Source organism: Octopus sinensis, linkage group LG24 (genome assembly GCF_006345805.1).
Source record: "Octopus sinensis linkage group LG24, ASM634580v1, whole genome shotgun sequence".
NCBI lineage: Eukaryota > Metazoa > Mollusca > Cephalopoda > Octopoda > Octopodidae > Octopus > Octopus sinensis.
This window is the reverse complement of record NC_043020.1, coordinates 28,921,102-28,949,085: the sequence shown is the minus strand read 5'-3', so window position 1 is coordinate 28,949,085 and position 27,984 is coordinate 28,921,102. Positions and strand designations below refer to the sequence as shown.

Below are 27,984 nucleotides of genomic sequence, written 5' to 3'. Positions count from 1 at the left end.
CCCCGTTCGGGAGATGCTCCAGCTTGGCCGCAGCGAATCGCGACAGCGACGTAATTGACTTCCGGTTGCGATGCATGCGCACGCCACCGGAAGTGGTAAGAGCTACAAGTGGTTTTTCAGATTATTTATTGTGTCGGAGAATTCCCAGATTTTTGTTGGTGAGATTCGTTTTTCTTTCAAATTATTATTATTTTCTACCCCTTCCGTTTTTCCTTTTCGCTTGATTTTTAAGGACCAAACCCGTCCAACATCCTCGATTACCCAAACCAAATTCGACCGTAACAGGACGCTTAAATCCTCAGAATTTATTTATCTAAATATTTGCTGTTCCAAGTCAAAGCAGGAAATTCTGTTTCTTGGCAAAAGAGGATCCAACGAAAACCCGACAAGAACAGCCCCGGGGGTCTGAAAATACCAGCTGTACTGCTCGGGTTTAGATCCACGGATCTTCCTTGGGAATTTTCTTGGTCCTGGTAAATATGCCATTCTTTGTCCTTCCTTCTAAAAACATTTTTTCCTGGTTACATATAGAAAGCCACGGATGGATTGATCGGGGCTGTTTGTGTTTTGATGGTTGGTTGATTACAAGATAAACCCATTCTAGAAATGACTGCCCATGTTTGTCTTTTACTAGAACTTGGTTCCTGTTTTTAAAGGTGACAACAGCAATAGTAATTAGGCACAGACTTTGAGGTGGGGCCAGGAGGTGGCTTGTCGACTTCATCGACCCCCAGTGCCCTATTGGTACTTGTTTGGCAATCCTTCGATGTTTATGCGACTAATATATGTCTTTATTGCCCACAAGGGGCTAAACAGAGAGGAGACAAACAAGGACAGACGAAGGGATTAAGTCGATTACATCGACCCCAGTGCGAAACTGGTACTTTATTTAATCGACCCCGAAAGGATGAAAGGCAAAGTGGACCTCGGCGGAATTATTTATGCGACCAATATCGAAGGATTGTCGCTTATTTTATCAACTCCGAGAGGCAAAGCTGATCTCTGAGATTGCTTCAAATGTTGGCGCAAGGCCAAGGCCAAACATTTTGAAAGGAAAGGTGGACAGGTCGATTACATTAACCCCAGTCCTCGGCTGCTACCTTTTTTTTTTTTTAATCTACCCCACGAAAGGGATGAAAGACGAAGTCGACCTTGGCGGAATTTGAACTCAGAATGTAATAATTTGGATTTAAAAATTAAGAAAAATACCACAAAACATTTCTTCCGACGCTCTAAATATTTTGCCAGCTCATCGCAGTAATAATAATAAGAACAACGTTTCTTGCGATGACCTCTTTTCTGAGGGTTAAACCATCTAGACACATTAATGGGTTTGCTAAGCTTCCTGTTATTTCCGAAGGAGCAGATCTTCGGGTGTTTAAAGTCCTTCTACACTTGGCCATTTCGTTTTATATATATATATTCACATATACACTTCCGCATATTATTTGTATCGTTCCTATTTTTGTAGACAGTGTAATGTTACTTGACGACAATTCGACTGCTATTTCTAGCAGGCCTGGCGACTACGGTGACTTGTAAATTTATTAACTCGCAGTCAATGCGACATCTCTCTCTCTCTCTCTATCTATCTATTTATCTGTCTGTCTATCTATCTATCTATCTATCTGTCTATCTATCTATCTCTCTGTCTATCTATCTATTTGTCTGTCTATCTATTTATCTGTCTGTCTATCTATCTATCTATCTATCCATTTATATATATCTCTCTCTATATATATATGTGTGTGTGTGTATCTATCTATCTATCTATCTGTTCAAACTGTGTTCTTTTGTTATGCCATTTGAACTCATCTAATTGTTTCCAACACAGACCACCACCACCCACTCTCTCAGAATACGGATGTTTTGAAGGGGTGAAAAAAAGAAACAGACGTTGCTTGTTGAGTGGCCCTTTGTGAATCGGTGCTTAACATCCTAGTTTCAAAATCAAAACTGAAATGTTCAGTCATGGCTTGTTCAATATTTGTAACATTGAACTGCTTTCAGCTTCTCTATTGTTGTAGTAGTAGTAGTAGTAGTAGTAGTTGTTGTTGTTTAACCCCACCGCCACCATCTCACCCAGGTCAGCTACTTGAAGATCAAACACTTCACCGAAAAATACAAAATGTTTCTACAGATGCCATTGTCTTTCAGTGGTGGTGATAGTAGTAGTAATAGTAGTAGTAGTAGTAGTAGTAGTAGTAGTAAAGGTTATGAATAGCCAAGAATCCTCAGTACTCAGTCAACAAAAAACAATTCATTCGGAACTCTTAAGTCCAACACCTAAAATGTATAAAACAACCCTAAATGGATAACGTTTGTGAAGATGCACAAATCAGACCCGGAACTCCGAACACCTTTACTGGTAAATCCCTGTATATTTAGAGTGATGGTTCTCAACCATTTTCTTTTCTTTTTTTTTTTTATCTAAGGACCCCTTTAATTACTAGGATCTTTACCCTTTGAACAGCAGATCGAGAATTTAATTTTTTGTAACTAAACAATTTCAAACTTTGGACACTGATAGAATGTGTCATATAAAACATCTTTTACTCTTAGCTTTGTTGAGAAAAGTTTGTATTTTCAAAGTTATTTCATGTTAAAGTTGTCGTTTTTCGGTAATTTCAACCAATCAATGACGTGTATTCAGCTGAATGAAATTACTGCTGTTGTTTGTCAACAACAACTTCCGGCGGTGTTGAGAGCCCCTGATGTAAAGGAATGTGAAGGGGTTCATGACAAATTCAGCCATATTTGTTTGCTGAATTTTGGGCCCAGATTGTAAATGGCAGATTCAAGGATCTAGTGTTGGTTGCCGTGAATAAATAACTTACTTGTACTTGTGGCGACATTCACCCTGGGCGGGTTGAGTCAGCTTCTTCTACCATCCTCGAGGCATCTCGAACCATGGAAGAAGTTTCGTGGGAATATGTAGATTTCACAAGCGGTCCCCAACAATCCCGCATGTAGAGACATCCTGTTTGCCACAGATTGTCCGCAGACGCAGGGACAGAACGACTGAGGAGCCGCCGGTTACCGAAATGCTATGAAACATTTGGTGGCTGATTATATTTTGGCCAACATCTATCTCATATGAACTGTCTCTTATCATTCTCATCTTCATCATCATCATCGTTACTGTCGTCTCTTATTACTGATGTTTTTGATTTTTCTAATTGTATCTTCAGAAACTGGATAATGCCAAATATAAGATGAGTGGCGAAGATATTTCCAGCAACCCGTTTGCAGCCCTTCTTCCTTCGGGTTCTCATCCACAAGAGTGCACCAAGAAATTGGCTGCAAATGAAGACAAAGTTGCTGATACGGCCAAAACAGATGACGGTTTGTCTGAGAGATTTAAAGCCAGTTGTATTATAGGAGAAATATTTCTTGTTACTTTGGATCCAGGTAAATTGCATTCATCTCTGGTTGTTATGGTTTCTTTTTGTTTTGTTTTGTACTCAGTAAGCTTTCTGTAAAAATCATTTTGTCATCCCAACTTTGTGTTGGGACGGCAAATAATCAAATGTAACTGAAATTTTTTAGTCTGTGTGTGTGTGAACCCCCCTACCCTACCCTACCACCTGTGCCAGTGACACCTAAAATGCACCATCCGTATGTGGCCGATGCCAGTGCCGCCTTGACTGGCTTCCGTGCCGGTGGCGCATAAAAAGCACCAACCGTTCGTGGCCGTTGCTAGCCTCCCCTGACACCTGTGCCAGTGGTACGTAAAAAGCACCCACTACACTCACGGAGTGGTTGGCGTTAGGAAGGGCATCCAGCCGTAGAAACACTGCCAGATCAGACTGGAGCCTGGTGTGTGGTGTAGCCTCCTGGCTTCCCAGACCCCGGTCAAACCATCCAACCCATGCTAGCATGGAAAACAGACGTTTAACGATGATGATGATGATGTGTATGTGCAGGTGCACAGCCTAGTGGTTAAAGTGTTGTGCCCACGATCACTAGGTTATGAGTTTGATTCCCAGACCAGGCAGCATGTTGTGTTCTTGTGCAAAACACTTCATTTCGCATTGCTCCTGCCCCACTTTCAGTCAGAGCAGAATGTTGTGCTGCTTGCCAAGTCAGTAGGTTGGTGTCACTCGAAGGCTGAAATGATGTAAAGCACACTGTGACCAGCGATGTGTAACATCATCTGAAAGTTTGGTCAGTCACATGATGTGTGTGTGTGTGTGAAGTATCACTATCATTATTGTGAAGGCGCGTGGCTTAGTGGTTAGGGCATTCGACTGATGATTGTAAGGTCGAGAGTTCGATTCCCGGCGATGCGTTGTGTCCTTGAGCAAGACACTTTATTTCACGTTGCTCCAGTCCACTCAGCTGGCAAAAATGAGTTGTACCTGTATTTCAAAGGGCCAGCCTTGTCACATTCTGTGTCACGCTGAATCTCCCTGAGAACTACGTTAGGGGTACACGTGTCTGTGGATTGCTCAGTCACTTGCACGTTAATTCCACGAGCAAGCTGTTCCGTTGATCGTATCAGCTGGGACCCTCGTCGTCGTAACCGACGGAGTGCTCCTATCTATACTATCATTATTATTTCGTATCTTTATAAAATTTTCCCATTGTTTCTCAGAATCATCCAAAGAGCAAAGAATTCAAGAATCTGAGATTTTTTTTTTTTTGAGACTAAAAGACATTTTGTAAGATTGAAAAATAAATGCTGGCATAATTGATAACAGATTCTGGATGGGAATCAAAGCAAGAACTGCCATGTTTTTCGACTCCCACTTCTCGTTAATATGTTGGACTAACTCTTTCTCTCTCTCTCTCTCTTTCTCTCATTTATTTCTTTTTTAGATGACATTTACTCTTGTCCTAAAGTTTACTTGAAAGACATTAACAATTCACAGACATGGCTGGATCTTGAATGTCTTAATGAGGTTTGGCCCCTTTTTTTCTTTTTTTTCCTGATAATATTTTTCTTTTTTTTTTTTTTCGTTTTCATTAAGGCGTCAAGCTGGCAGAATCGTTAGCACACTGGGCAGCATTTTGTCCGTCTTCGCATTCTGAGTTCAAATTCCACCAAGGTCGACTTTGGCTTTCATCTTTTCAGCGTCGATAAATTAAGTACCTGTGAAACACTGGGGGGTCGATGTAATCAACTGGTCCCCCCCACAAAAAACTTCAGGGCTTGTTGCCATAGCAGAGAGGGTTATTTTTATTTTCAATGACATATGCAAAAATCCCTCAATACACTGAGATTATTCATTCCTGTCACCCCCCCACACACACACACACGCACCCCCTCCCTCACTGTGCACAATTATTTCTCCTTAATCTGAACATTACTATCCCTCATCCATCCCCCCCACTCCTCAATGTTACTAGTTTTCAGTTACCCCCTACAACCACACACAGGCCTATTATTGTTATTCTGCTGAATGTCTCTTTGTGATTCTGTCCATTAGTTTTCCTGCAGTTATTACTCTTGAACTTGGTGTGCGACTATTTATTTTTTGGCTTTGTAGCTCTGGTGCCAGGTAAAGTTAGATACAGGGGCCCAGGTCTGTGAGGGTTAATTGTTAGTTGGCTCAGCCAAAGTTTTTACTTTCAGCTGAACTAAAACATTGCTATTTTCCATCGGTTTTCCTTTATTTTTCTCGGATCTTTTCGGTTTGAACAGCAGTTTCTTCTAGCGGTGTCATATGAAATTGTCACCCATAATTATGACCCTAGTATCGATCTATTGCATTTCAATCTCTTTTAGGGTTAGGGGTGGGAGGAAGGGTATCCTTTTTTCTTCAGAAATGTAAATAAACCCAATCTGTTTCTTAAACAAGGGACATATTCATACGGCATAGAATGTTTTCACCTTAATAGACATCATTGATTGATTGAAATTGCAGAAATTGAAGAGAAAAAAACAACAAATATCTTACAAACTATAGAATTTTCTCAATAAAGCCAAGAGAAAAAGATGTTTTATAAACACACTAGCAGTATCGCCCGGCGTTGCTCGGGTTTGTAAGGAAAATAACTATAAAGCATTTTTAGAGAGTTATAGCCAAAAAATTGCAAAAAAATGGGGAAAAAATGATGGTAAATTTTTTTGAGAGTTAAAAAGGTCGAGTTGCGTCCCCTAGACAGTCTGTGGTTTGTGTTTCTGATTCTCGACCCCATGTCGAATTTATCGATTTTTTTCAGAACTGGGGGAACTTTTCAAAATTTTCGCTGCGTTAGTTTTGAATTATGACATTGGGCTATGTGTGTGTCAAGTTTCATCAGAATCGGTTGAAAGCCGTGGTCAGGGTGAGGGTACGAGAAAACAGACACACAGAAACACACACAGACAAACTGCCGTTTATATAGAGAGAGATTCTACCAATATACGAAGTTTAAAAGTGTTTAGTTATGTGGAAATTGTTTTAAAAAAACTGCCGTTCAGACTGAAAACATCCTTTTTCTCCAATATTTCTCCTTCTTGCTGCATAATATCTCTGCATTTCACACACTCCTCAAGCACAAGGTGTCTGTTTTTTTGTTTTGAAGGTTGTGCTTGAGCGCTTACTACTTGAAGATCCCAAAGAGTGTATACTATTCGACAGCAAAAGTGCAAAGAGCGAGATTCACTTGGATCAGGACTGGAAAAATGCAAGCGAACAGAAATCGCTGCACTATTTGTTTGGCAGCTTTCTTCGAGCACAACACCTCTTGGTTAAATATCGGGTAAGCATCATTGGTTTTGTTTTCCAACCTATCTGAACGTGGCCGATGCCAGCTCCGCCTCGACTGGCTTCCGTGCCGGTGGTACGTAAAAAGCTCCATCAGAACGTGGCTGATGCCAGCTCCGCCTTGACTGGCTTCCGTGCCGGTGGCACGTAAAAAGCACCATCTGAACGTGGCTGATGCCAGCTCCACCTCGACTGGCTTCCGTGCCGGTGGTACGTAAAAAGCTCCATCAGAACGTGGCCGATGCCAGCTCCGCCTCGACTGTCTTCCATGCCTGTGGCACGTAAAAAGCACCATCTGAACGTGGCTGATGCCAGCTCCACCTCGACTGGCTTCCGGGCCGGTGGCACGTAAAAAGCTCCATCAGAACGTGGCCGATGCCAGCGCTGCCTTGACTGGCTTCCATGCCGGTGGCATGTAAAAAGCACCATCTGACCGTGGCCGTTGCCAGCCTCGCCTGGCACCTGTGCCGGTTGTACGTAAAAGGCACTCTCGGAGTGGTTGGCATTAGGAAGGGCATCCAGCTGTAGAAACACTGCCAGATCAGACTGGAGCCTGGTGCAGCTTTCTGGCTTCCCAGATCCCAGTCAAACCATCCAACCCATGCTAGCATGGAGAACGGACGTTAAACGATGATGATGAAGAACCGTATCAATTCTCAGCATACTAGGTGTTATTCTTCATTGTGAAGGCATCGAGCTTTGTGGTTTGGGTATTCGACTCAGGATCGAAAGGTCATGGGTTCGATTCCTGGCAGTGTGTTGTGTTCCTTGAGCAAGATGCTTTATCTCGTGTTCCTCCGATTCACTCAGCTGACAAAAATGAGTCATACCCTCAATTCAAAAGGGGCCAACCTTGTCACATTCTGTGTCGTTCTGAATCAACCTGAGAACTACATTAAAGGTACATGTGTCTGTGGAGCGCTCAGCCACTTTGCATGTTAATTTCATGAGCAGGCTGTTCGGTTGATCGGATCAACTGGAACCCTCGTGGTCGTCACTGACAGAGTGCCAGTCAGTTAGGGCTATCGCTAACCCTACCTGAAAAAACCCTTGGCATGAAAGTAGTTGTTTGAATGGGGTGGGCACAAGTGGGTGCCACTGCATACATACAGGGTGGCCCTAAAGTAGGTTTGCAGTTATCACGTTGGCACTTTAAATTTCTTTTAAAACAGTTTATTAGATTTAAATTTCTATCTTACAAACTGAAAAGGGAGCTTGACAAAATTAACTAAATTAGCAGAGAATAATGGTTTCATATTTTTTTTTTATAATTAAGATCTAAACTGTGAAAATATGAATGCAAAAAAGATAATTGACAACCAGTGCTGGTTTGTTTACATCCCATAACTTAGCAGTTCAACAAAAAGAGCACGATAGTATAAATACCGGGTTAAAAAATATATATATATACTAGGGTTCATTCATTCAACTAAAAATTTCTTCAAGGCAGTGCCCCAGCATGGCCACAGACTGCAACACATGAAAGATAAAAAGATAAAAGAAATCTTCAGTTTTTTTTTTTTTCTGTGATGGTTCTATTCTTCTTGCAGGGGACCAGTTTTGAACATTATGTTAAAGGATGTCAAAACGTGGCCTTAACGAATGCCAAACTGTGTCTACAGCAACCAGAACTTGTCTGCAGTCAAAGCTTGCCAAATCAATTCATTGACATCTTCTTCAGCAACTACAAGACAGTCTTAGGTAAGCCACGTTATTGCCATTTACTCTTTCTACCCAGTTATCATCATAGCATCTACTTTCCCATGGACGGAATTTATTGAAAAAGATTTTCTAAGACACCATGTCGTGCCACGTAAAAGTACTCGCGTGATGCCATGCAAAAGCACCCATGTGATGCCATGTCATAGCACCCAGCACACTCTGTAAGGTGGTTGGCGTTAGGAAGGGCATCCAGCCATAGAAACCTTGCCAAATCGGTCTAGAACATGGTGCAGCTCTCCAACTTGCCAGCTCTGGTCAAACCATCTAACCCATGCCAGCATGGACAACGGACGTTAAGTGATGACAATGAAGGTCAGGTGTCCTTCCTGTCACCAACCCTTAACTGTTTCCAAGAAGATAATATTTTCTCCATAGCCAGACTTGTTTTTGCAGAACATTCGGAAATGAATGTCACTGCTTATATAACAGTGACAATCACTTACAACTGTCATGTCTAAGATAAACCAACACAAACACACACACACACATACACAGCCGACTTCTTTTCGGTTTCTGCCTACCAAATCCAATCTCAAGGCTTTGGTTAACCCAGGGTTATAGCAGAAGACACTTACCCAAGGTACTATAACAGAAAAAAAAGTAGCAAACGATGAAATCTGGATAAGTTGAATAAGCGCCGATTTATTCCTCTCGTTATAAAAATAAGATTGCCGAAAGAGAATGATGATTATATTAGAGTCTGGAACAAGAATTTGAATGACTTCAGTTCTGCTGGGTCTGTTGCTGTGGCTGTAGTCTGCTGTCTGTTGTGGTTATGATGAAGACCAGAGAAGGGTGGTTGAAGAAAGCTGTGAGACTGGCTGGGTCTCTGGTTTGTTGACACTAGTCCAAAGAGGTGTGGTGTGTGTGTGGTCAATGGCTGCTGCCAAAGACCAAGCGAGGAAGAATACAAGGGTTTCTATAACAGAGTGGTCTTTCCTGCATTGGGAACAAACTGTTGCAAACCCGCGATTGGACAGTTAGTAACTGACCAATGCATGCAACTAGTCTGGCAAGCCACTGGGTCATGTGATTCAATGGAAAGAAAAGGCTCTGCTGAGCCCATTCTGCGGTATTTAAGCTTAAATAACCAAACATATAAAAGCATTACACACTTCTGCTAAAGTATTCTTCAGTGGGACTGAACCCCAAACCACATGGTTGGGAAACAAACTTCTCAAGCACACAGCCATGCCCACCACCCTAGATCTTCTCTTATCACCTTATCTACAAAACACTACCGCTAATCTACATTCTTTCCTTATCTACAATAATCTACGTCATTATACTAGTTATACAGAAACACATATGCACATACATATACACATATACTTATGTGCACACAAACACACATTGTTTCTGTCATCACCACCATCATCATCATACCTGATTATTCTAAAAACCTGTGCAGGTGGCACGTAAAAAGCACCCACTACACTCACGGAGTGGTTGGCGTTAGGAAGGGCATCCAGCTGTAGAAACATTGCCAGATTAGACTGGAGCCTGGTGCAGCCTTCTGGCTTCCCAGAACCCCGGTCGAACCGTCCAACCCATGCTAGCATGGAGAACGGACGTTAAACGACGATGATGATGATGATGATGATTTATTAATATCTAATTACTTCATTACACTGTAACACAATTTTTGAACTTGAGTAGCAACTGTTATCTCCCATTTGCCGACCCCAGGAAAGTATGAAAAATGGCTAATATTTCCCTCAAACTTTGTTTTTGTTATTTATTCAAACCGCAAAGAATCCCTCTCAATACATGGCTATGATGCTCCCTCACCACTTCTGCTCATGATCAGAGACGCCCGTGTCGTCAGCCACTAAAAGACATGCTCAAGTAGTTAACCCTTTCATTACTAACCCACCTGAAACCGCCTCTGGCTCTGTAGTACAAATGTCTTGTTTTCATAAGTTTTGAATTAAAATTTTCCACCAAACCTTAGTCACAATTAATGTTCCTAACATGAGATTGGCATATTTCGGTCATATTATGCGTAGAAAATCCCTGGAGAAGGACATCATGCTCGGAATGGTCAGTGGCAAGAGAGGAAGAGGCCGACCAAGAACCCGCTGGCTTGACACCATCAAGAGTGATACCAAAATGGACATAGCCAATCTGAAAGAAGCGGCCCAGGATAGAACTGACTGGAGGACACTGATCCATCAAGTGACCGAGAGTCGACTTCGACTGAGCAGATAGATAGATAGAACACTAGCTTAATGATAACTAAGTTATTTTTCTAAGTTCTTTGCTATATTTGAAATTAATTGAAAGAAACACAGAACATCTGAACAGAAATACGGTAACAAAAGGGTTAAGGTCAATCAACTGACAAGCAAACCCATGGTATTGAGCAGAATATTTGCTATAACGATATTTCTGCTTGAGCAACTCCGTGCTGAGTCTGTCTGAAATGTAATGGGAAATAGGTCAGTTACAAAACATTGATGTCCAGGTCAGAAAAGCAGAGTTTGAAGGGAAGAGTAGCCATTTCCTTTGATTTCTAGATAAAGGCAAATAGGAAACAACACTTATTGACCAAAAACATAAAAATCTCGTTACACAGTGTTATCAAAAGCTGTGTAAAAAAAGGGGGGCAGGATACTAGTATTTTGTTGTTTTTCTTTTTTTATTTCTTTATATGGTTCAGTCATTGGACTGCAGCCATTCTGGAGCACTGTCTTGAGACATTCATTTATCGAAAGACCAGTCATGATTTATTGATCCAAGATGCTAACGAGGAATTGACATTAATTTGATTTTACATTGATCGGTCAGTTATTGATTACCATTTAACATCTTGGCTGGCTTTTTTCTTCTTCTTCTTCTTCTTCTTCTGCACCTAGGGGACAACTGTATGGTGATGCTCGACTTCTTCACGAGACTTGCTAATGAAGTTCATAAATTTACGGAAGACGGATCCGTGAAGGAAGCCTTCCAACCTATTTTAGATGTTATTTATCAACATATGACGAATGAACTGAATCTTATGCACGTGGCTCTTTTTGAATACCTTGACCTCCTGACGTTCTTCCATAGGTCTGAACCTCTTGCTCTGGTCAGTATGTTTTGTTTTTCGGTTTTTTTTTTCTCTTGAAATGGTTTTGTTGAAGAAATGCAGGGTTTTGTAGGTATGGCTGTCGTTATCGTTTAACGTCTACTTTCCATGCTAGCATGGGTTGGACGAATGACTGAGGGCTGGCGAACTAGATGGCTGCACCAGGCTCCAATCTTGATCTGGCAGAGTTTCTACAGCTGGATGCCCTTCTTAACACCAACCACTCCGAGAGTGTAGTGAGTGCTTTTACGTGCCACTCAGGCGGTACTGGCAGCGACCTCACTCGAATCTTTTACGCTTGCCACCAGCACAGGTGCCAGTAAGGCGATGCTGGTAACAATCACGCTCGAATGGTGTCTTTTATGTGCCACCGGCATGGAGGCCAGATAGCCACTCTGGCAATGATCATGCTTGGATGGTGCTCTTAGTACCCTACTAGCACGGAGCTCGAGTGCCAGTAAGGTGATGCTGGTAACGATCTCGCTTGAACGGTGCCTTTTAAGTGCCACTGGCACGGAAGCCAGTTAGCTGCTCTGTCACTGATCACACTCGTATGGTGCTCTTTGCACCCCGCTAGCACGGATGCCAGTCATTGAATTTGATTTTGATTTGTAGTTGATAAGCCTGCTTCCCAACCAGGTGGCCTTTGGTTCACTCCTACTATGGAAACTTTCATAAGTGTCTCATACTGTAGCCTGGACTGACCTAAGCCTTGTGAGTGGATTTCATAGATGGAAACTGAAAGAAGCCTGTCGTGTGTACACACACACACGTCGTCATCATTTTAACATCCACTTTTCCATGCACACATGGGTTGGATAGAATTTATCGAGGCAGATTTTCTATGTCCAAACGCCTTGCCTGTCAACAGATCCACTCACGAGGCTTTCGTCAGTCAGCCCAGGGCCACACACACATCGAAGATACCATGCAGTGGGGTTGAACTCAGAATCATGTGGTTGGGAAGCAAGCTTCTTACCACACAGCCACACCTGCACCAACAATATATGTGTGTGTGTGTGTGTGTGTGTGTGTGGTGGTGGTAGATGTCAATCAGTTACTAGTAAAACAGGTCATAGCTGTGAGAGAGAAGCAAGACAGAAGCTGGGATACTGCAGCAGACAAAATTGTAAGACAGAGAAGAGAGTATGAAGAAGAAAACGGGATGAAATTTAGGAAGAATTCGGTGAAGAAATCAGTGAAGAAAGCTTAGACAAATAAAGAAAGGGTGAAATCAAAAGAGAAACAAAAAAATAATCTTCGTTTTTGGGCGCTGATTTTGGTAACAATGTTGATTTTACTTGCAGGCTTTCCTAGAACACAGCACACCACAGGCCAGCACAGGACAGGCCAGCAGCCCCAAATCTTATGAAAAGACATTACTTGGTTGCATTCTCTCCTTCAGTTGCATTCCTGTCTCAGACAGTGGTCCTTACGAGTTCTTTAACAACCCATCGGCAGGTACCAAAACAGAGAATGACATTATTGAAGCCAATATTTGGAAGGTAAGACTTGTATTTCAGTTTTGTGTCCTTGTGTGTAACGTTCTATAATGTGCCCATTCCATCTCCTCTGCCCATTATTCTTTGGAGGGTCATAGGAGTAGAATCCTCAGGCACCTATCAGAAGCAGATGTCATTAGACTTCCCAGCTGGATTCCCAAATTTGACCAATTGAGACTGAGACCAAGGTTATCACCTGACCATCTCATTCTTGGTTCACCCATAGGTTTTCTGTCAATTGGCTTGGCTTTAAGAATCCCTCTTGCGATTCTTTCCCGCGACATTCTAATCACCTGTACATATCGCTGGAACTACAACCGTTTAACATGGAGAAGCAGAGGCTTGACCTGGAGTGACTCCCTGATCTCCAAGCTAAGCACCCTGTCAATTAACATTACTCCAAAGATCCCTTTTGGGGAACCCCATTTTGGACACTTGTATTAAATGTTTGTACTCTTTTGATCATTACCCAACAATTATGTCCATAAGTGAGGATGGGCATGGAAACTGAAGTGAAGACTGCAAGTTTGGCTTTTTTTTTTTCTTTTTTTTGCCATCTTCTCCTCTATGAAATGTTGGAATTGGTGCATTACCATGCCAGTATTTGCAATAATATGGTGGCGAGCTGGCAGAAACGTTAGCACACCGGGCAAAATGCCTAGCGGTATTTCGTCTGTTGTTACATTCTGAGTTCAAATTCCACCAAGGTCGACTTTGCCTTTCGTCCTTTCAGGGTCAATTAAATAAGTACTAGTTACGCACTGGGGTCGATATAATCGACTTCATCCGTTTGTCTGTCCTTGTTTGTTCCCTCTGTGTGTAGCTCCTTGTGGGTAATAAAGAAATAAGTATTTGCAATAATGTATGAAATACATAAGGACATACGATATGTGTATGATGTTTGTGAAGCCCTTAAAAATTTCAAATTCCATGTTGAAGAAATTACTTAATAATCTGATCTCTGAAAATTTGTATTTTTTACTTCTTTCAATCATGGAACTCTGGCCATGCCGGAGCACTGTCTTGTAGAATTTAGTCAAACAACTCTAGCACTTAGTTTTTTTAAAGTCTGGTTACTTATTCTATCTGTCTCTTTTGCCAAACTGATAGATTATGAGGACATAAATAAACCAACACCATTTATCAAGCAGTTTCTTCTACATTTTGTAAAATCTACAAGTGTAAACCCTTCCAATTTGGAATCACTACTTGCTGAAGCCAAATTAGTAATTACCCAAAACATCAGTCCACTTCAAATGTTGGGGAAAAAACCTCACATTTTGACAAAAAAATTCACTGTATTTACTCTCATATTTAGAAGGAAATGGCTTCATCTTGCATTATTTCTTGTTATAGGATTTTGGTGACATGATTGTTACTTTAAGGACAACATTGTAGGGTCAGTGTGAGAGACTGGATCTGACCAGTGTGAACATTAAACAGGTAGAATATTTGGGCCAGGTATGGCTAGTTTGGCCTCTTCGTTATCATGAAATACCTTGGCTTCAATTCAATTAATTTAGAAAATGATGAAGAATTCAGTAAAACAACTTTGTCGTTATTAAGCTGGTGTTTGGAACATAAATTAACAGAAAATTTTGGAACATAAATTAACATAAAATTAGTATAAATTAATTGGTGTTGAACATAAATTAACAGAACATTTTGAAGAGGGGTTTTAGTTTAGATGACTTTAAAACAAGAAGTTTTGTCACAGCACAAAGGGCAGTGTAAAGGGGGTTGGTAAGGGAAGGGGATTAAATGTTAAAGGGTTAAGGATATGTTAAAATAGACTTAACTGACAAGTAGTGTGTGGGGATCTAGACTGGATCAGAGTCCACTGATATTTGGAAGGAGGAGGGCGGATTATCCAGAGGATTTACTATCTCTATTTATTAAAGCTTCAATGTCTGGCAACCGAATTGGTCGATACCCACAAGATTATCCACTGTCTTTCCAACAACAACAACTAACAACATCAGTTGTTAGTTGTCTGAGCACTGCATCCTTCAAAACTTCCATGCTTCCTGAGATTCGCCAACACCACACCTGATTTTCTCCCCTCCATACACAAGCAAGCATGTATCTGACTCATACATTGTTCGCTTTCCAGACATTTGTACATTACTGCATATGCTTTATACGCACTTTTGACAAGTTGTGGTGCACCTGAGCACTGTATACAATAATTTCATTATTATTATTATTAACTTTGAGCAGTTTTTTGAATTCCATATGACTTAGACTCATGACTTTTGGAAACATTTTTTTCATACTCAGAATTGATGAAGCGTGGAATAAACAACCCACATCAGTTGTTAGCTGTCAGGGCACTACATCACTGAAAAACTCCCTTACCTCCTGAAATTTGCCAACAGTACACCCGATGCCCCCCCACCCCATGCCAACCCCTTACTGTTGCACTTCCTGTGCATTGTTCTCTGTTCTCTGTACTGTTCGTGATGAGTTGTGGTGCACCTCTGAACCCTGTATATATAATAAGTTCATTATATTTACATAATATTGTCTCTTCAGGCATTGGCAAACCTTGGTGATAAAGTCCACCAGTTGTTTCATGGACTTATTAAAGTCTCTGACGAAACACGACATCAAGTCCTAAATTGGTTGGCTAATTGCCTACATTCTAACGAAGGTAGGTTACTGCATTTGCATTGTATTTGCTGTTTTTCTGTTTTTTTCCATGTTCACTGCACATAACTGAATGTTGCTAGTGCAAAGGTGTATTCAATACTGATTACAGAGCTGTGGAGATGGGTGTGTGCATCTAACGATATCATTCATCATTGTTGTCACATTTGATTTTCCCTTCTGACTTCTTTCCATCATCCTGCAAATATCTCACATAAAACATTCAATTTTTGTAGCTTTTATTTAACTACTTGTTTCTGTGTTGTCTTTTGTCTAATTTGCTTTTCATCATCATCATCATCATTTAACATCCGCTTTCCATACTAGCATGGGTTGGACGATTTGACTGAGGTCTGGCGAACCAGACTCCAATCTGATTTGGCAGAGTTTCTACAGCTAGATGCCCTTCCTAACGCCAACCACTCTGTGAGTGTAGTGGATGCTTTTTACATGCCACCGGCACAGGGGCCAGAGGGGGCTGGCAAATCAATTGGAACAAAATTGAACGAATTCAAAATTGGCAGCTAAACAGAAAAGATCCCATCAGGCCAAATGCTTGGCAGTATTTCTTTTGATTCTTCATGTTTTGAGCAGGATTACCACATAATTTAATGTGACTGTTTTATAGGTTTTACAGTTAAGAATGACTCTGTTATACTTTAATTGTGGTTGATGTTTTTATTTGTTGTTTTTTTCTCTCTTCCGTGTGCTTTTTACTTAAATCACCAAATCATCTGATTTCACAGATCGAGCCAAACTTTGGACCGCTCAGATGAGGTACCCTTTTGATAACATCTACTGTTCTGACCGATTCTTTCTTAATCTCTGCTATGTGATGTTGAAACTTTGTCAGCCGTTTTGTAAAAACATTTCTTCGAAGATATTCAAAATCGACCCAACATACACGGCTGCCGTGGTAACAAGTGATGAGGATGCGAAGAAGAGGAACATCCATGCTAAAGGTAAGACAAAACGGTGTTGAGATTCAACTCAAGTATTTGATATTTCTAAGTTCATATACAGCAACTTTGTAATGGTTTCACTGACGTGTTAAGAATTCTCTGAATAGGAGCAAGTGTGGCTGTGTGGTTAAGAAGCTAGCTTCCCAACCACTTGGTTCTGGGTTCAGTCTCAGTGCATGGCAACTTGGGCAAATACTTTATAACCCCAGGATGACCAAAGTAGATTCTGAGTGGATTTGCTAAACAGAAACTGGAATAAGCTTGTTTTATAGGCATGGTTGTGTGGTAAGAAGCTTGCTTCCCAACCCCATGGTTCTGGGTTCAGTCCCACTGTGGGGCACCTTGGACAAGTGCCTTCTACTATATCCTTGGGCCAACCAAAGCTTTGTGAGTGGATTTGGTGGACGTAAACTGAGAAAGAAGCCCATCATATATACACATATATGTGTGTGTGTGTATATATATATATATAAGTATGTCTTTGTGTGTCTGTGTTTGTCCCCCCCACCATCACTCAACAACTGACGTTGGTGTGTTTACATCCCTGTAACTTAGCAGTTCGGCAAAAGTGACCAATAGAATACGTACTTGGCTTACAAATAATAAAGTCTTGGGGGTCAATTTGCTTGACTAAAGATGGTGCTCCAGCATGACCGCAGTCAAATGACTGAAGCAAGTAAAAGAGTATACTACATCGTATGAAACCTGGAGAGTTCAAGACAGTACCTGACTATCACAAACGAGTAAGCAAGTTTTTTTTGTCTCAAGTGCTTGGAACTGAATATACTCAGTCCCTGTACAGTAAAGATTAACCCCTGAACATTCAGATTCCTCTGTTCAATGTAAAGCTTATTTATTACTTCTGCCTTCTCTAAGGCAGAAATATTGTTTTCGGTCAGGTTTATTAGTTTGTTTGTCCATGGAGAAAATATCTCAAGAACTGCTGAATGGATTCAGGTGAAAGTTTCAGAGATGTTTTGCCTCATGACTGGTGCAAACTGACTAGATTTGGGGATCCACCCAGTACCGGATAGGAATTCTGGATTATTTTTCCTATTTTTTGAATTTTTACTTAATTTTTGAGAGTGGTCAGGTTCATTTTTCGTATTCTCGTTTGTGAGAGCAGTCGAGATTATTTCAGATATTTTCATTTTAAAAATCATCTCAGACTAATTGTTGGTGCTGCCTTGGCGGAGGTTTGCGCTCTCTGAGTGCTTTTGTTCACATTATTTTCAATTAATTATGCATTATCTTGTAGCTTTGAGATTTTAATGATGCAATTGTATATATTTAGAATGACATTGAAGGATAGGTGTGAGAGGCTGGATCTGACCAGTTTGAATATAAAACAGAATATTTGGTCCAGATATGACTCATTTAAATGCAAAACTCTTAAACCAAAGCACTGCTTTTATTTCATGATTTCTTAAATAATGGCTAAAAAATCTGGTTTCTGCTGGTTGCGGAGCGGGGTGCTAAATAAAGCCAGCCAGTCTTTCACCACTTTGTCCATTTTAGTTGTCTTTTTTGTATATATCTGTCAATGTCTAACATCCAATTAATTACATTTTATTTGCTCAGATTTAATGAAATTAACCTGCTTAATTTCAAAACCCGAAAATGAAGAAGATCTGGCGTTGTCAAGCAATCAAACGTACAATTTTATCACAGAATGTTTCTATTTAACTCATTTTTGTTTGATGCTTGGATTTCAAGTACTCAATGATAAGTTTATGCGTCTCAGCCAAGAGTTGCATCGAATCCAGCGCACCTACGCCGATGCACACGAACGGGAGGGAGAAGATGGAATGCCTACAAGTATCAAAGAGCAGCTGGAAATTGGTAAGTATTTCGGTTCTGTTTACAGGTGCAGGCGTGGGCGTGTGGTTAAGAAGTTTGCTTCCCAACCGTGTGGTCTTGGGTTCAGTCCCAGTTGTGTAGAAGCAGTCCTCTGCTATAGCCCCAGGCCCACCAAAGACTTGTAAGTAGATTTGGTAGATTTTGGAAATTGAAGGAAGCCTGTTATTAATGTGTGTGTGTGTGTGTCTAGATGTCCTGTTGTGGTTGTAAATGAACATCATTGTTATGCAAGCTATGTTGTCCATTCCCAGTCTTCCGTGGAGAACCTGTCTGGCCCTGGGCAAATATTATCATGCTTGGAAACAGTTGAGGGTTAGCAACAGGGAGGGCTCCCAGCCATAGAAAGTCTGTCTCAGTAAATTCTGCCTAACCCACGAGAGTTTGGGAAAGTGGACATTGAATGACAATGATGACGACAAAGAGGTAACAACTTTGCTCCTGATGACAGCCGGGGTGGTGGTGGTGGTGGAAGAAATGATATGCAGATAAATTACCAGAGACTTTATTTGGATCTGGCCAGTTTGAACATAAAACAAGTAGAATATTTGCACCTGAATCGGCCAGATTAATCCTTCTGGCATTCACATTGATTTGAATTAATCGTGGACTGTCTCATAGCTTTGAAATTTCACCGATATGATAGTATATTTTTACAATGACATTGTAGGGTATGTGTGAGAGGCCAGAACTGCCCACTTTGAACATAAAACAGGTAGAAAATTTGGGGCTGGATATGACAGGTTTAACCCTTTGGTGTTTAAGCCGGCCATATCCGGCCCAAATATCCTACATGTTTTACATTCAAACTGGCCATATCTAGCCCCTCACACCTAACCTACATTGATATTCTAAGAATAAACTATCACACCATCGAAACTTCAAAGCTGTAAGATAAAGTATGATTAATTCAAAACAATTTGAGTGAAAAAAGTATTACACTTAACAGATTAATCTGAACACTAAAGGGTTAAACATTAAAGGGTTAATATTATTATTATATCTTTTGCAGGTGTGACAATATTCCTGAGTTTGAAAGCAGCACTCACTGAACCCCAACTTCTAGACATGTCTCTTCAATTCCATATCACAACAGCCGTCTGGCTCTCTCAGATTGCTGTCTTTGGCAAGGTGGACAAAACGAATGCTATTACATTCCCTTTAGCAAAGAAACCTCCCACAATTTTAGCAACAATCCCGGAAATTACTTTGGACAACTTAACGACCTTCACAAAGTTTGTTACTCATTATAAACCTGAAACATACCAGGTAAGTTATTATTATTTTTTTTGTTTACCTTAAAGTTGTATGAAAGCGGGAAGACAGATTGTCTCCTGCTTACATATTTCCATCCATCTATCTATTTTTGCCACCCACTATTCTTGGGAGGGTCATGGAGGGAGTGTTCTCAGGCACCTCCTCCATAGGGTCCTATCAGAAGCAACTGTTATTACAGTTCTTGGTTAGGAAGAGCATCCAGCTGTAGAAACTGCCAAATCAAGATTGGAGCCTGGTGCAGCCATCTGGTTTGCCAGCCCTCAGTCAAAATCGTCCAACCCATGCTAGCATGGAAAGTGGACATTAAACGATGATGATGATGATTCCCAAGTCTGACCGACTGAGATTAGGGATATAATCCAACCATCTCGTTCTTGGTCTTCATCTAAGTCTCCTGTTGGTTGGCTCAGTTTGAAGAATCCCTCTTGTGATTCTTCCCTTTGGCATTCTAAACAAATGTCCTTAGTACTGAAGCTGTGACTTGTCAATGCAGACAATTAGTTGCCCATCATGGAGAGACTCCCTGATCACCAAGCTACAAACTCTGTTAAGTAACATTACTCCAGAAATCCTTCAGAGGAACCCCATTTTGGCTGATTTTATTTGTGATCATGTTTTCTCAGTTATTGGCACCTTAAAAGGCACTTGTGCCAGTGACACAAAATGGCACCTGTGCCAGTGACACGTTAAAAGGTACCCAAGTTGGTGCCACATAAAAGGCACTCGTATCAGTGAAACACAAAAGGGCACTCGTGCTGGTGAAATGCAAAAGAACACCCATGCCAGAGAATGACAAGGCTGGCCCCTTCGAATCACAGATGCAACTCAGTTTTGTCAGCTGAGTGGCCTGGTGCAAAACACATTTTGAAAAGAAATCTTTGTTGAGATTACAATCTAAGTAGAACATTGTGTTGTTATCAGTTATAAGTACAAATGTAATTGAGAATGAAGCAGTGTTCCCCAATATAATTTCATTACATGAGTCCTTGCCGTGTCGAGTACTTTCCATAAATATCTATCTCAGGGTCATTAGTCTAGGCAAATATCTTTTAAAAAAAAGGCACGTACTGGATGTGATAAAAACCACTGTGCAAAATTAACTTGAAATTGTCTGGGGGGAAAGGGCTTTTGTAAAGGATTATTTTGTAAAAGAGGCTACCAAGCTAATGCTGGCATGGGTTGACTGGTTTGACAGGAAGTGATAAGCTGCAGGACTGCCCCAGGCTCCAGTGTCTGCTTTGGCAGGGTTTCTGTAGCGAGATGCCCTTCCTGACGCCAACCATTTCACAGAGCATACAGGGGGCTCTTTCTGTGGCACCGGCACTAGTGAGGTTATCAAGCATTTTCAAGACAAGGCTCCTCAATTGAGTGGGGTAAAGTATTAGGGGGAGTGGAAGTATGATAGAAGGGGAGAAATAGGTGCCTTGCTGAAGAAGTGAATACATAGCTTCTCCATTTGGAGAGTGAGAGAAGGTGTATCTTCAGTGATCAAGGTGAATATAAGAGACTAGAAACAGTCTCTTATAGAGGAACAGAAGGTGGAGGGGGGGATCAGTAAGTGCACTTGAGTGTTTAAAGCATGTGACAGGTGATTGGAGATGGGACATTGAAGAAGGCGTAACAAATATTAGTTTGGGGGAGGGGTGAAGGAAATAGGATTGGGTCAGGGAAGAGCTGAGAGGAGACAGAAGGGATGTTCTTGCAAGGCGATGTCGTACCGCAGTTAGGAGACGGATGAAGGGATGGATGTCAGAACGTTTGTGTTATTGAAGAGAGAGTTCATTGTTCTGTTGTTTACATTATGTTGTTTTTCCATGCCTGATTAACTTTCACTAATTCCTTGCTTTAATTAGAGTCTTTACATTTGCATATTTTCAGGCAGCCGGGGATAGTTTGGATCACTTGATGACTGTCATTCTTGTTTTTATGGGGAGTCCTGAGCGCATGAGCAATCCCCATCTTCGAGCTTCCTTGGCTGAAAGCCTGTCGTCCCTTATACCACCCTCTGAAAACAGACATGGGAATATGATTGGCCTTAACTTGTAAGTTAATCAGTTTTTTTTTTTAGTTTTTTTTCACCTTTGACTTTTCTAAATTAATGTCTTTGGAAGTCTATTTTACATTAACCGTTTTGGTACCAACCCGGCTGAAACGGCCTCATTCGAGCGTGATTGTTATCAACGTCACCTTACTGGCACCTGTGCCGGTAGCATGTGTAAAAGATTCGAGTGAGGTCATTGCCAGTACCGCCTGACTGGCCCCCGTGCCAGTGGTATGTAAAAAGCACCCACTACACTCTTGGAGTAGTTGGCGTTAGGAAGGGCATCCAACTGTAGAAACTCTGCCAGATCAAGATTGGAGCCTGGTGCAGCCATCTGGTTCGCCAGCCCTCAGTCAAAATCGTCCAACTCATGCTAGCATGGACAGCGGACATTAAACGATGATGATGATGATCTGGCTGTTGACACCCAACCTAATTATATTTCTTTCTCCGTTTCCCAGGTTTTATGAAGGTAAAATTTTCCACACACATTACCTTTCCAAACACGTCGCTGAGATGTTGCTCCATGTATTTGTGAGTATCGAAATGACGGGACAGAGCGTCGCATTTGAACAGAAGTTTAATTACCGTCGACCAATGTACGCAGTATTGGAATACATTTGGGAAATTCCTCTCCATCGAGAAGCTATTAAGGTCTTCACAATTCTTTTGTTTCCCATCAGTTTCTTCATCCTTTATTCTACTCTCACAGCCTTGCCCCTACTTTCTGTTTGTCCTTTCTTTTCGCTGTATGTGTGTGTGTCTCTCTCTCTCTCTTTCTTTGTCTATGTCTTTATCTTTCTTTTTGTGTTACTCCCTGTATGTCTATCTCTATTTCTCTCTCCCTCTCTCTTTATGTCTTTCTATATATCTTTGTCTCTTTATATATCTATGTCTATCACTTTCTCTTTCTCTCTGTGTTTATCTCTCTCTGTCACTCCCTGTATCTCTCTCTCTCTCTCTCTGTATATGTCTTTATCTTTCTTGTTGTGTTGCTCTCTCTATGTCTATCTTTATTTCTCTCTCCCTCTCTCTTTATGTCCTTCTATATATCTGTATCTCTGTTTCTTTATCTCTCTTTATATATCTATGTCTACTCTCTCTTTCTCTCTCTCTCTCACTCACTCACAAACACACCACCTTCCTTTACTTCACCTTCCATTCCTATCCCCTGCTTCCAATCACTCTTTAACCATCATTAACCCTGTTCTTTCTCATTGCAGGAATTGGTTGTGTATGCAGAGGAGAACATAGAAGCTCCCAATGCCCCCCTCTTTTTGCGTTTCATCAACTTACTCATCAACGATGCCATCTTCTTACTGGATGAAGCTTTATCCGTGAGTAACCCCCAGCATTTCCTTTCTGCCGCACCCTTCCTCCTCCTACCTCACTCCGGTCTGTAATCTTTACAGCTTGCATGTTATATATCGAAGCTTACTTAAATAAACAAGGCAACCATGAGGAACATTTAGATAACGATGCTTCTTTAATGACTATTCAAGCTCTACTGCAACTTCTGTTGTACCCCATGGTAACATACCAGATAAAATGTCTTGTGATATTTCTTCTGGCTCTTTATGTTCTGAGTTCAAATCCCTCTAAGGTCAGTTGTGCCTTCCATGCCTCCAAGGTCAATAAAGTTAAGTACTGGCTACAAAGTTCTTCCCCGCCCAGCTTATTCCCCAGACCTTTCTCCTACCCACTACAACTTTTTCAAGCACCTTGATGATTTCCTGTGAGAGAAGGAGTTAAAAAAAATCACACCAATGCTGAAAGTGCGTTCCAAGAGTTCATCAGCTCCGGAACTCCAGATTTTTATGTCAGTGGAATAAACAAAATTATAACTTGCTGGCAAAAATTTGTTGATTTTAAAGGTACTTTCTTTGATGAATAAAATTTCCACGTTGTTGAAATATATTGGGATGAAATTTCATGTCTCAAAACGTTGCTTACATTTTACTCAGCATCATATATCTTATCTATATCTCTTATCTCTACCTCTTATCTGTCTGTATCTACATATCTCTCATCTATATCTCTACATTGCTTATCTATCTCTTATCTATATTATCGGAATCGAAATTGAACCTGGCACATAAAAAGCGCTATCCGAATCGTGGCCGATGCCAGCGCCGCCTTGACTGGCTTCTGTGCCGGTGGCACGTAAAAAGCACCATCCAAATCGTGGCCGATGCCAGTGCCGCCTCGACTGGCTTCCATGCCGGTGGCACGTAAAATGCACCAATCCGATCGTGGCCGTTGCCAGCATCGCCTGGCACCTGTGCAGGTGGCACGTAAAAAGCACCCACTACACTCATGGAGTGGTTGGCATTAGGAAGGGCATCCAGCTGTAGAAACACTGCCAGATCAGACTGGAGCCTGGTGCAGCCTTCTGGCTTCCCAGATCCCCGGTTGAACCGTCCAACCCATGCTAGCATGGAGAACGGACGTTAAACGATGATGATGATGATCATCATCATCATCATCTGTTGTCCATGTTGGCATGGGTTGGACGGTTTGACCAGGGCTGGTAAATTGGAAGGCTGCCCCAATGTCTCTATATCTCTTCTTTCTGTCTTACCTCTATCTTTTATCTCCTAACTGTATCTTATTTATATCTCTTAATCCGTTGTGCAGTACATGATGCAAATTAAAGAGAAACAACAGGAAGAGGAATCAGAGACGTGGAGACACTTGTCGGACGAGCAACAACAAGAGCATACATCAAATCTCCGTCAGATCAGCATGTTGGCCAGATACCACAACATCATGGCTAATTCTACCATCCAGGCTATAGAATTGCTGACCACAGACATCAAGTCCATCTTTACCCATGACTCAATGGTCACCAGGATCTCGGAGATGTTGAATTATTTCCTTGTGCATCTGGTAAGTGTGGAGTGAATCAGCAAGGGTGAATGAAGCGACAGCAACCAGCAGCAGCTGCTGCTACTGCTGGTGTGGTGGGCGTGGAGGGATTGGGAGAGTGGATGGTGAAATGAAGAATTTGTGGTGTGTAAGTGGCAGAAGTGGAGGCGCATGGCTTAGTGGTTAGGATGCCAGCATCATGATTGTAAGATTGTGGTTCGATTCCTGGACCAGGCAGCATGTTGTGTTCTTGAGCAAAACACTTCATTTTATGTTGCTCCAGTCCACTCAGCTGGCAAAAATGAGTAACGCTGCGATGGACTGGCATCCCATCCAGCTGTGGAACGAACACATACACCATTGAAACCGGGAAACCGGGCCCATGAGCCTGGCTAGGCTTTAAAAGGGTGCATTTATTTATTTATTTAAGTGGCAGGACTGATGTTTTTTCACTAAATTCAGTCTAAAATATAATACACGAAGAAGACCATTCTGTGTAAATTGTTTTTAATTCTTACAGAGAAACCCCTGTTTCTGTCTCTCAGTCTCACTATAACCTTTCCTCATCTGACACAAAGATCCCCTCTTTCTAGCCTAAACGTATTTCAATATCCACACACACATTCAAGCACCGTACAGACTAGGCCAAAGGGCAGGAGGTTCGCTTGTAAAAGAATAAAAGATATCTTACCATAATACGTTCGGCGTTCTCACATATCCAGACGAGTAAATTACGAAGAAATGTTTTATGTTTTAATTAGTTATTTTTTTGTTTTTTTAGGTTGGTCCAAAACAGAAGAATTTTAACGTGAAAGACAAGAACGAATATGAATTCAAACCACAGCAGATTGTCTCTAATATCTGCAAAACTTACCTGAACCTTGCTGAAAATGAGAAATTCTGTTTCGCTGTTCTGTCGGATGGTCGTTCGTATTCTGAAAGCTTGTTGATTAAAGCAAAGCATATCTTGCATAAAATTGGCTGGTCTCAACAAGACATTGAAAGTTTTGAGGCTTTGGATCAGAAAATCAAAGTAAGTTCGTTTTTTTCTTTTTTATCTTTGATGATTTATTTGTTTCAGTCATTGAACTGTGGCCAGGTTGGGGCACTGCCTTGATGGGGTTTTTTCAAACAAATTGACCCCAGTTATCAAGTGGTGTGGTGGGGCACAAATACAAACACACACACACATACTGGTGACACGTTGAAGGCACCAGGTACACTCTCTGGAGTCAACCTCAGTGGAATTTGAACTCAGAATGTAGCAACAGATGAAATACCACTAAGCGTTTTGCCTGGCGTTCTAACGATTCTGCCAGCTCGCCACCATAATAATAATAATAATAATCCTTTCTGTTAAAGGCACAGGGCCTGAAATTTGGCAGGAGGGTACTAGTTGATTACTTGAACCCAAGTGTTTAGAACTGGTACTTAATTTATTGACCCCTGAAAGGATGAAAGGCAAAATTGACCTTGGCAGAATTTGAACCCAAAACGTAAAGGGCCAGAAGAAATGATGGCAAGCATTGTTAGTGTAGTGTGCTACCACTTCTGCCAACTCACTGCCATTGTGTGATAATTATAAAGATGTCTGGTGTATTGCCTGGGGATGGAGCACTTGAACTTTGTGTCCCTGTGTAAAGATCTTGTGGTTATAGATGTACACTCTGGTGGTGGGTTGGGGGAGCTGGTTTATTGGTTGAAGAGAATGGCTTGATTCCTCGTATGCCATCAGTAAAGTTTACACGTTAGTCTCTATCGTTATTTTTCTTTGAATTTAAATATCCTAACACGGTTTTTCTAAATTCTTATTTCAAGGACTTGGGAGTGAAACAGAAAGAAGAGGATGAAATGTTGTCTGAAGCCCCTGATGAGTTCTTGGACCCTATAATGGGGACATTAATGAAGGACCCAGTCATCTTGCCAACTTCACAGAAAACCCTGGATCGAACTGTTATTGCACGACATCTGTTGAGGTAAGTTTGCAAAACCTATCGCCATCATCATCATCATTGTCATCATCATCACCATGGTTTTTTAATGTCCCCTTTTCCATGCTTGCATGGGTCAAATGGAATTTGTGGAGGCAGATTTCTGTATGGCAGGTTGCTTCCCCCCTGTTGCCAATCCTCACATGTTTCCAAGAAAGATAATGTTATCCCGTAGCCTGGCAGATTTCCACGGAATATTGGAAATGAATGGAATTCATTTGCAACCATCATACCATGCCAAAACAAGGAAGCACAAATACACACATAAATCATCATCATCATCATCATTTAACGTCCATTGTCCATGCTGGCATGAAGGAAGGCCGAGAGTTTGACTCCAGTTTGATTTGGCATGGTTTTCTATGGCTGGATGCCCTTCCTAACACCAACCACTCTGAGAGTGTAATGGGTGTTGTTACATGCCCCAGCATGGGTGCCAGCTGTGTCACCCCAGTATCTGCCCTGACTATGATTACACTTGGCTTGATGGGTCTTCTTCCCAAGCACAGTATAATGGCAAAGGCCTCAGTCATTTGTTACTGCCTCCGTGAGGCCCAACACTTGAAAGGTGCTTTTCATGTGCCACCAGCATTGGCCACGACAACGATTTCATTTGGCTTGACGGGTCTTCTCAAGTGCAGCATATCGCCAAAGGTCTTCATCCTCTTTATTTCTGAAGAAGAGCTTTGCTCAAAACCTAAAACACCCTTTCTTTCCTTCCCTGAGCATCTTATTAATTAATACTTTGCATGTACCACATCCTCACATTGTTGTTTTTTCTTGTGTTTTTTTCTCTGTTTTTTAACCTAATTTTTGACAAAAAAAAGGGTTCTTTATACACGTCAAAATACAGTATATATACTTGTGTGTGTGTGTGTTGCTTCAGTTAGTGACTCCATTGTTCATGTTATTGAAGTCCATCTGTCTGTTTATATTTCAGTGACCAGTCAGACCCATTCAGCCGGAAACCACTGACTATGGATAAGGTCATACCCAATGTGGACTTGAAGGACAAAATTGACCGTTGGTTAAGAGAGAATCGAAAGCGAATTAAAGAATATTAAAACATATTAAATAAAACTAATCGTGATGTCTTAATTTTATGATTTTGTGTTTTTGTACAAGAAAATGGATAAAACTTTACGTTCAGAAGTTTTTATTTGAAGACATTCAATCTCAAACATAGGATTTCCTACCTACACCTGTTTCCATACACAATTCTTCAATTTCAAAAATAAAATTCCTTATTCAAAACCAGTGAATTGGGTATATCCTCAGGGAGAATTTCAAAAGGACTTTATTTAACGTGTAGGCTAACCCATGACAAACTCAGAAGTGTTTGTCTCTTC

The 27,984-nt window shown here is 41.2% G+C and overlaps 1 protein-coding gene across 2 annotated transcripts; it reads left to right on the top strand.

Moving 5' to 3' along the window:
- The first annotated feature begins 2 nt into the window (after positions 1 to 2).
- Positions 3 to 27,719, top strand: LOC115224012 (ubiquitin conjugation factor E4 A). Of its 2 annotated transcripts, none has more exons than XM_029794799.2 (18): positions 3 to 158; positions 3,192 to 3,411; positions 4,822 to 4,904; positions 6,514 to 6,690; positions 8,246 to 8,396; positions 11,276 to 11,487; positions 12,795 to 12,992; positions 15,525 to 15,642; positions 16,385 to 16,600; positions 18,182 to 18,442; positions 19,470 to 19,726; positions 21,614 to 21,777; positions 22,238 to 22,430; positions 23,000 to 23,113; positions 24,414 to 24,665; positions 25,426 to 25,677; positions 26,463 to 26,620; positions 27,576 to 27,719. In XM_029794799.2, the coding sequence occupies exons 1-18, from the start codon at positions 75 to 77 to the stop codon at positions 27,697 to 27,699; spliced, it is 3,234 nt and encodes a 1,077-aa protein (XP_029650659.1). In that variant the 5' UTR covers positions 3 to 74; the 3' UTR covers positions 27,700 to 27,719. The 2 variants fall into 2 exon arrangements, with proteins under 2 accessions (XP_029650659.1, XP_029650660.1); XM_029794800.2 differs by lacking the exon at positions 3 to 158 and adding an exon at positions 2,315 to 2,368.
- Positions 27,720 to 27,984: the final 265 nt, after the last annotated feature.

Coding starts and splice junctions, on each gene's coding strand:
- LOC115224012 (XM_029794799.2), top strand. CDS start 75: ATGCGCACGCCACCGGAAGTGGTAAGAGCTACAAGTGGTTTTTCAGAT. Junction 22,431..22,999: donor TCCATCGAGAAGCTATTAAG/GTCTTCACAATT, acceptor TTCTCATTGCAG/GAATTGGTTGTGTATGCAGA. Junction 24,666..25,425: donor ATTATTTCCTTGTGCATCTG/GTAAGTGTGGAG, acceptor TTGTTTTTTTAG/GTTGGTCCAAAACAGAAGAA.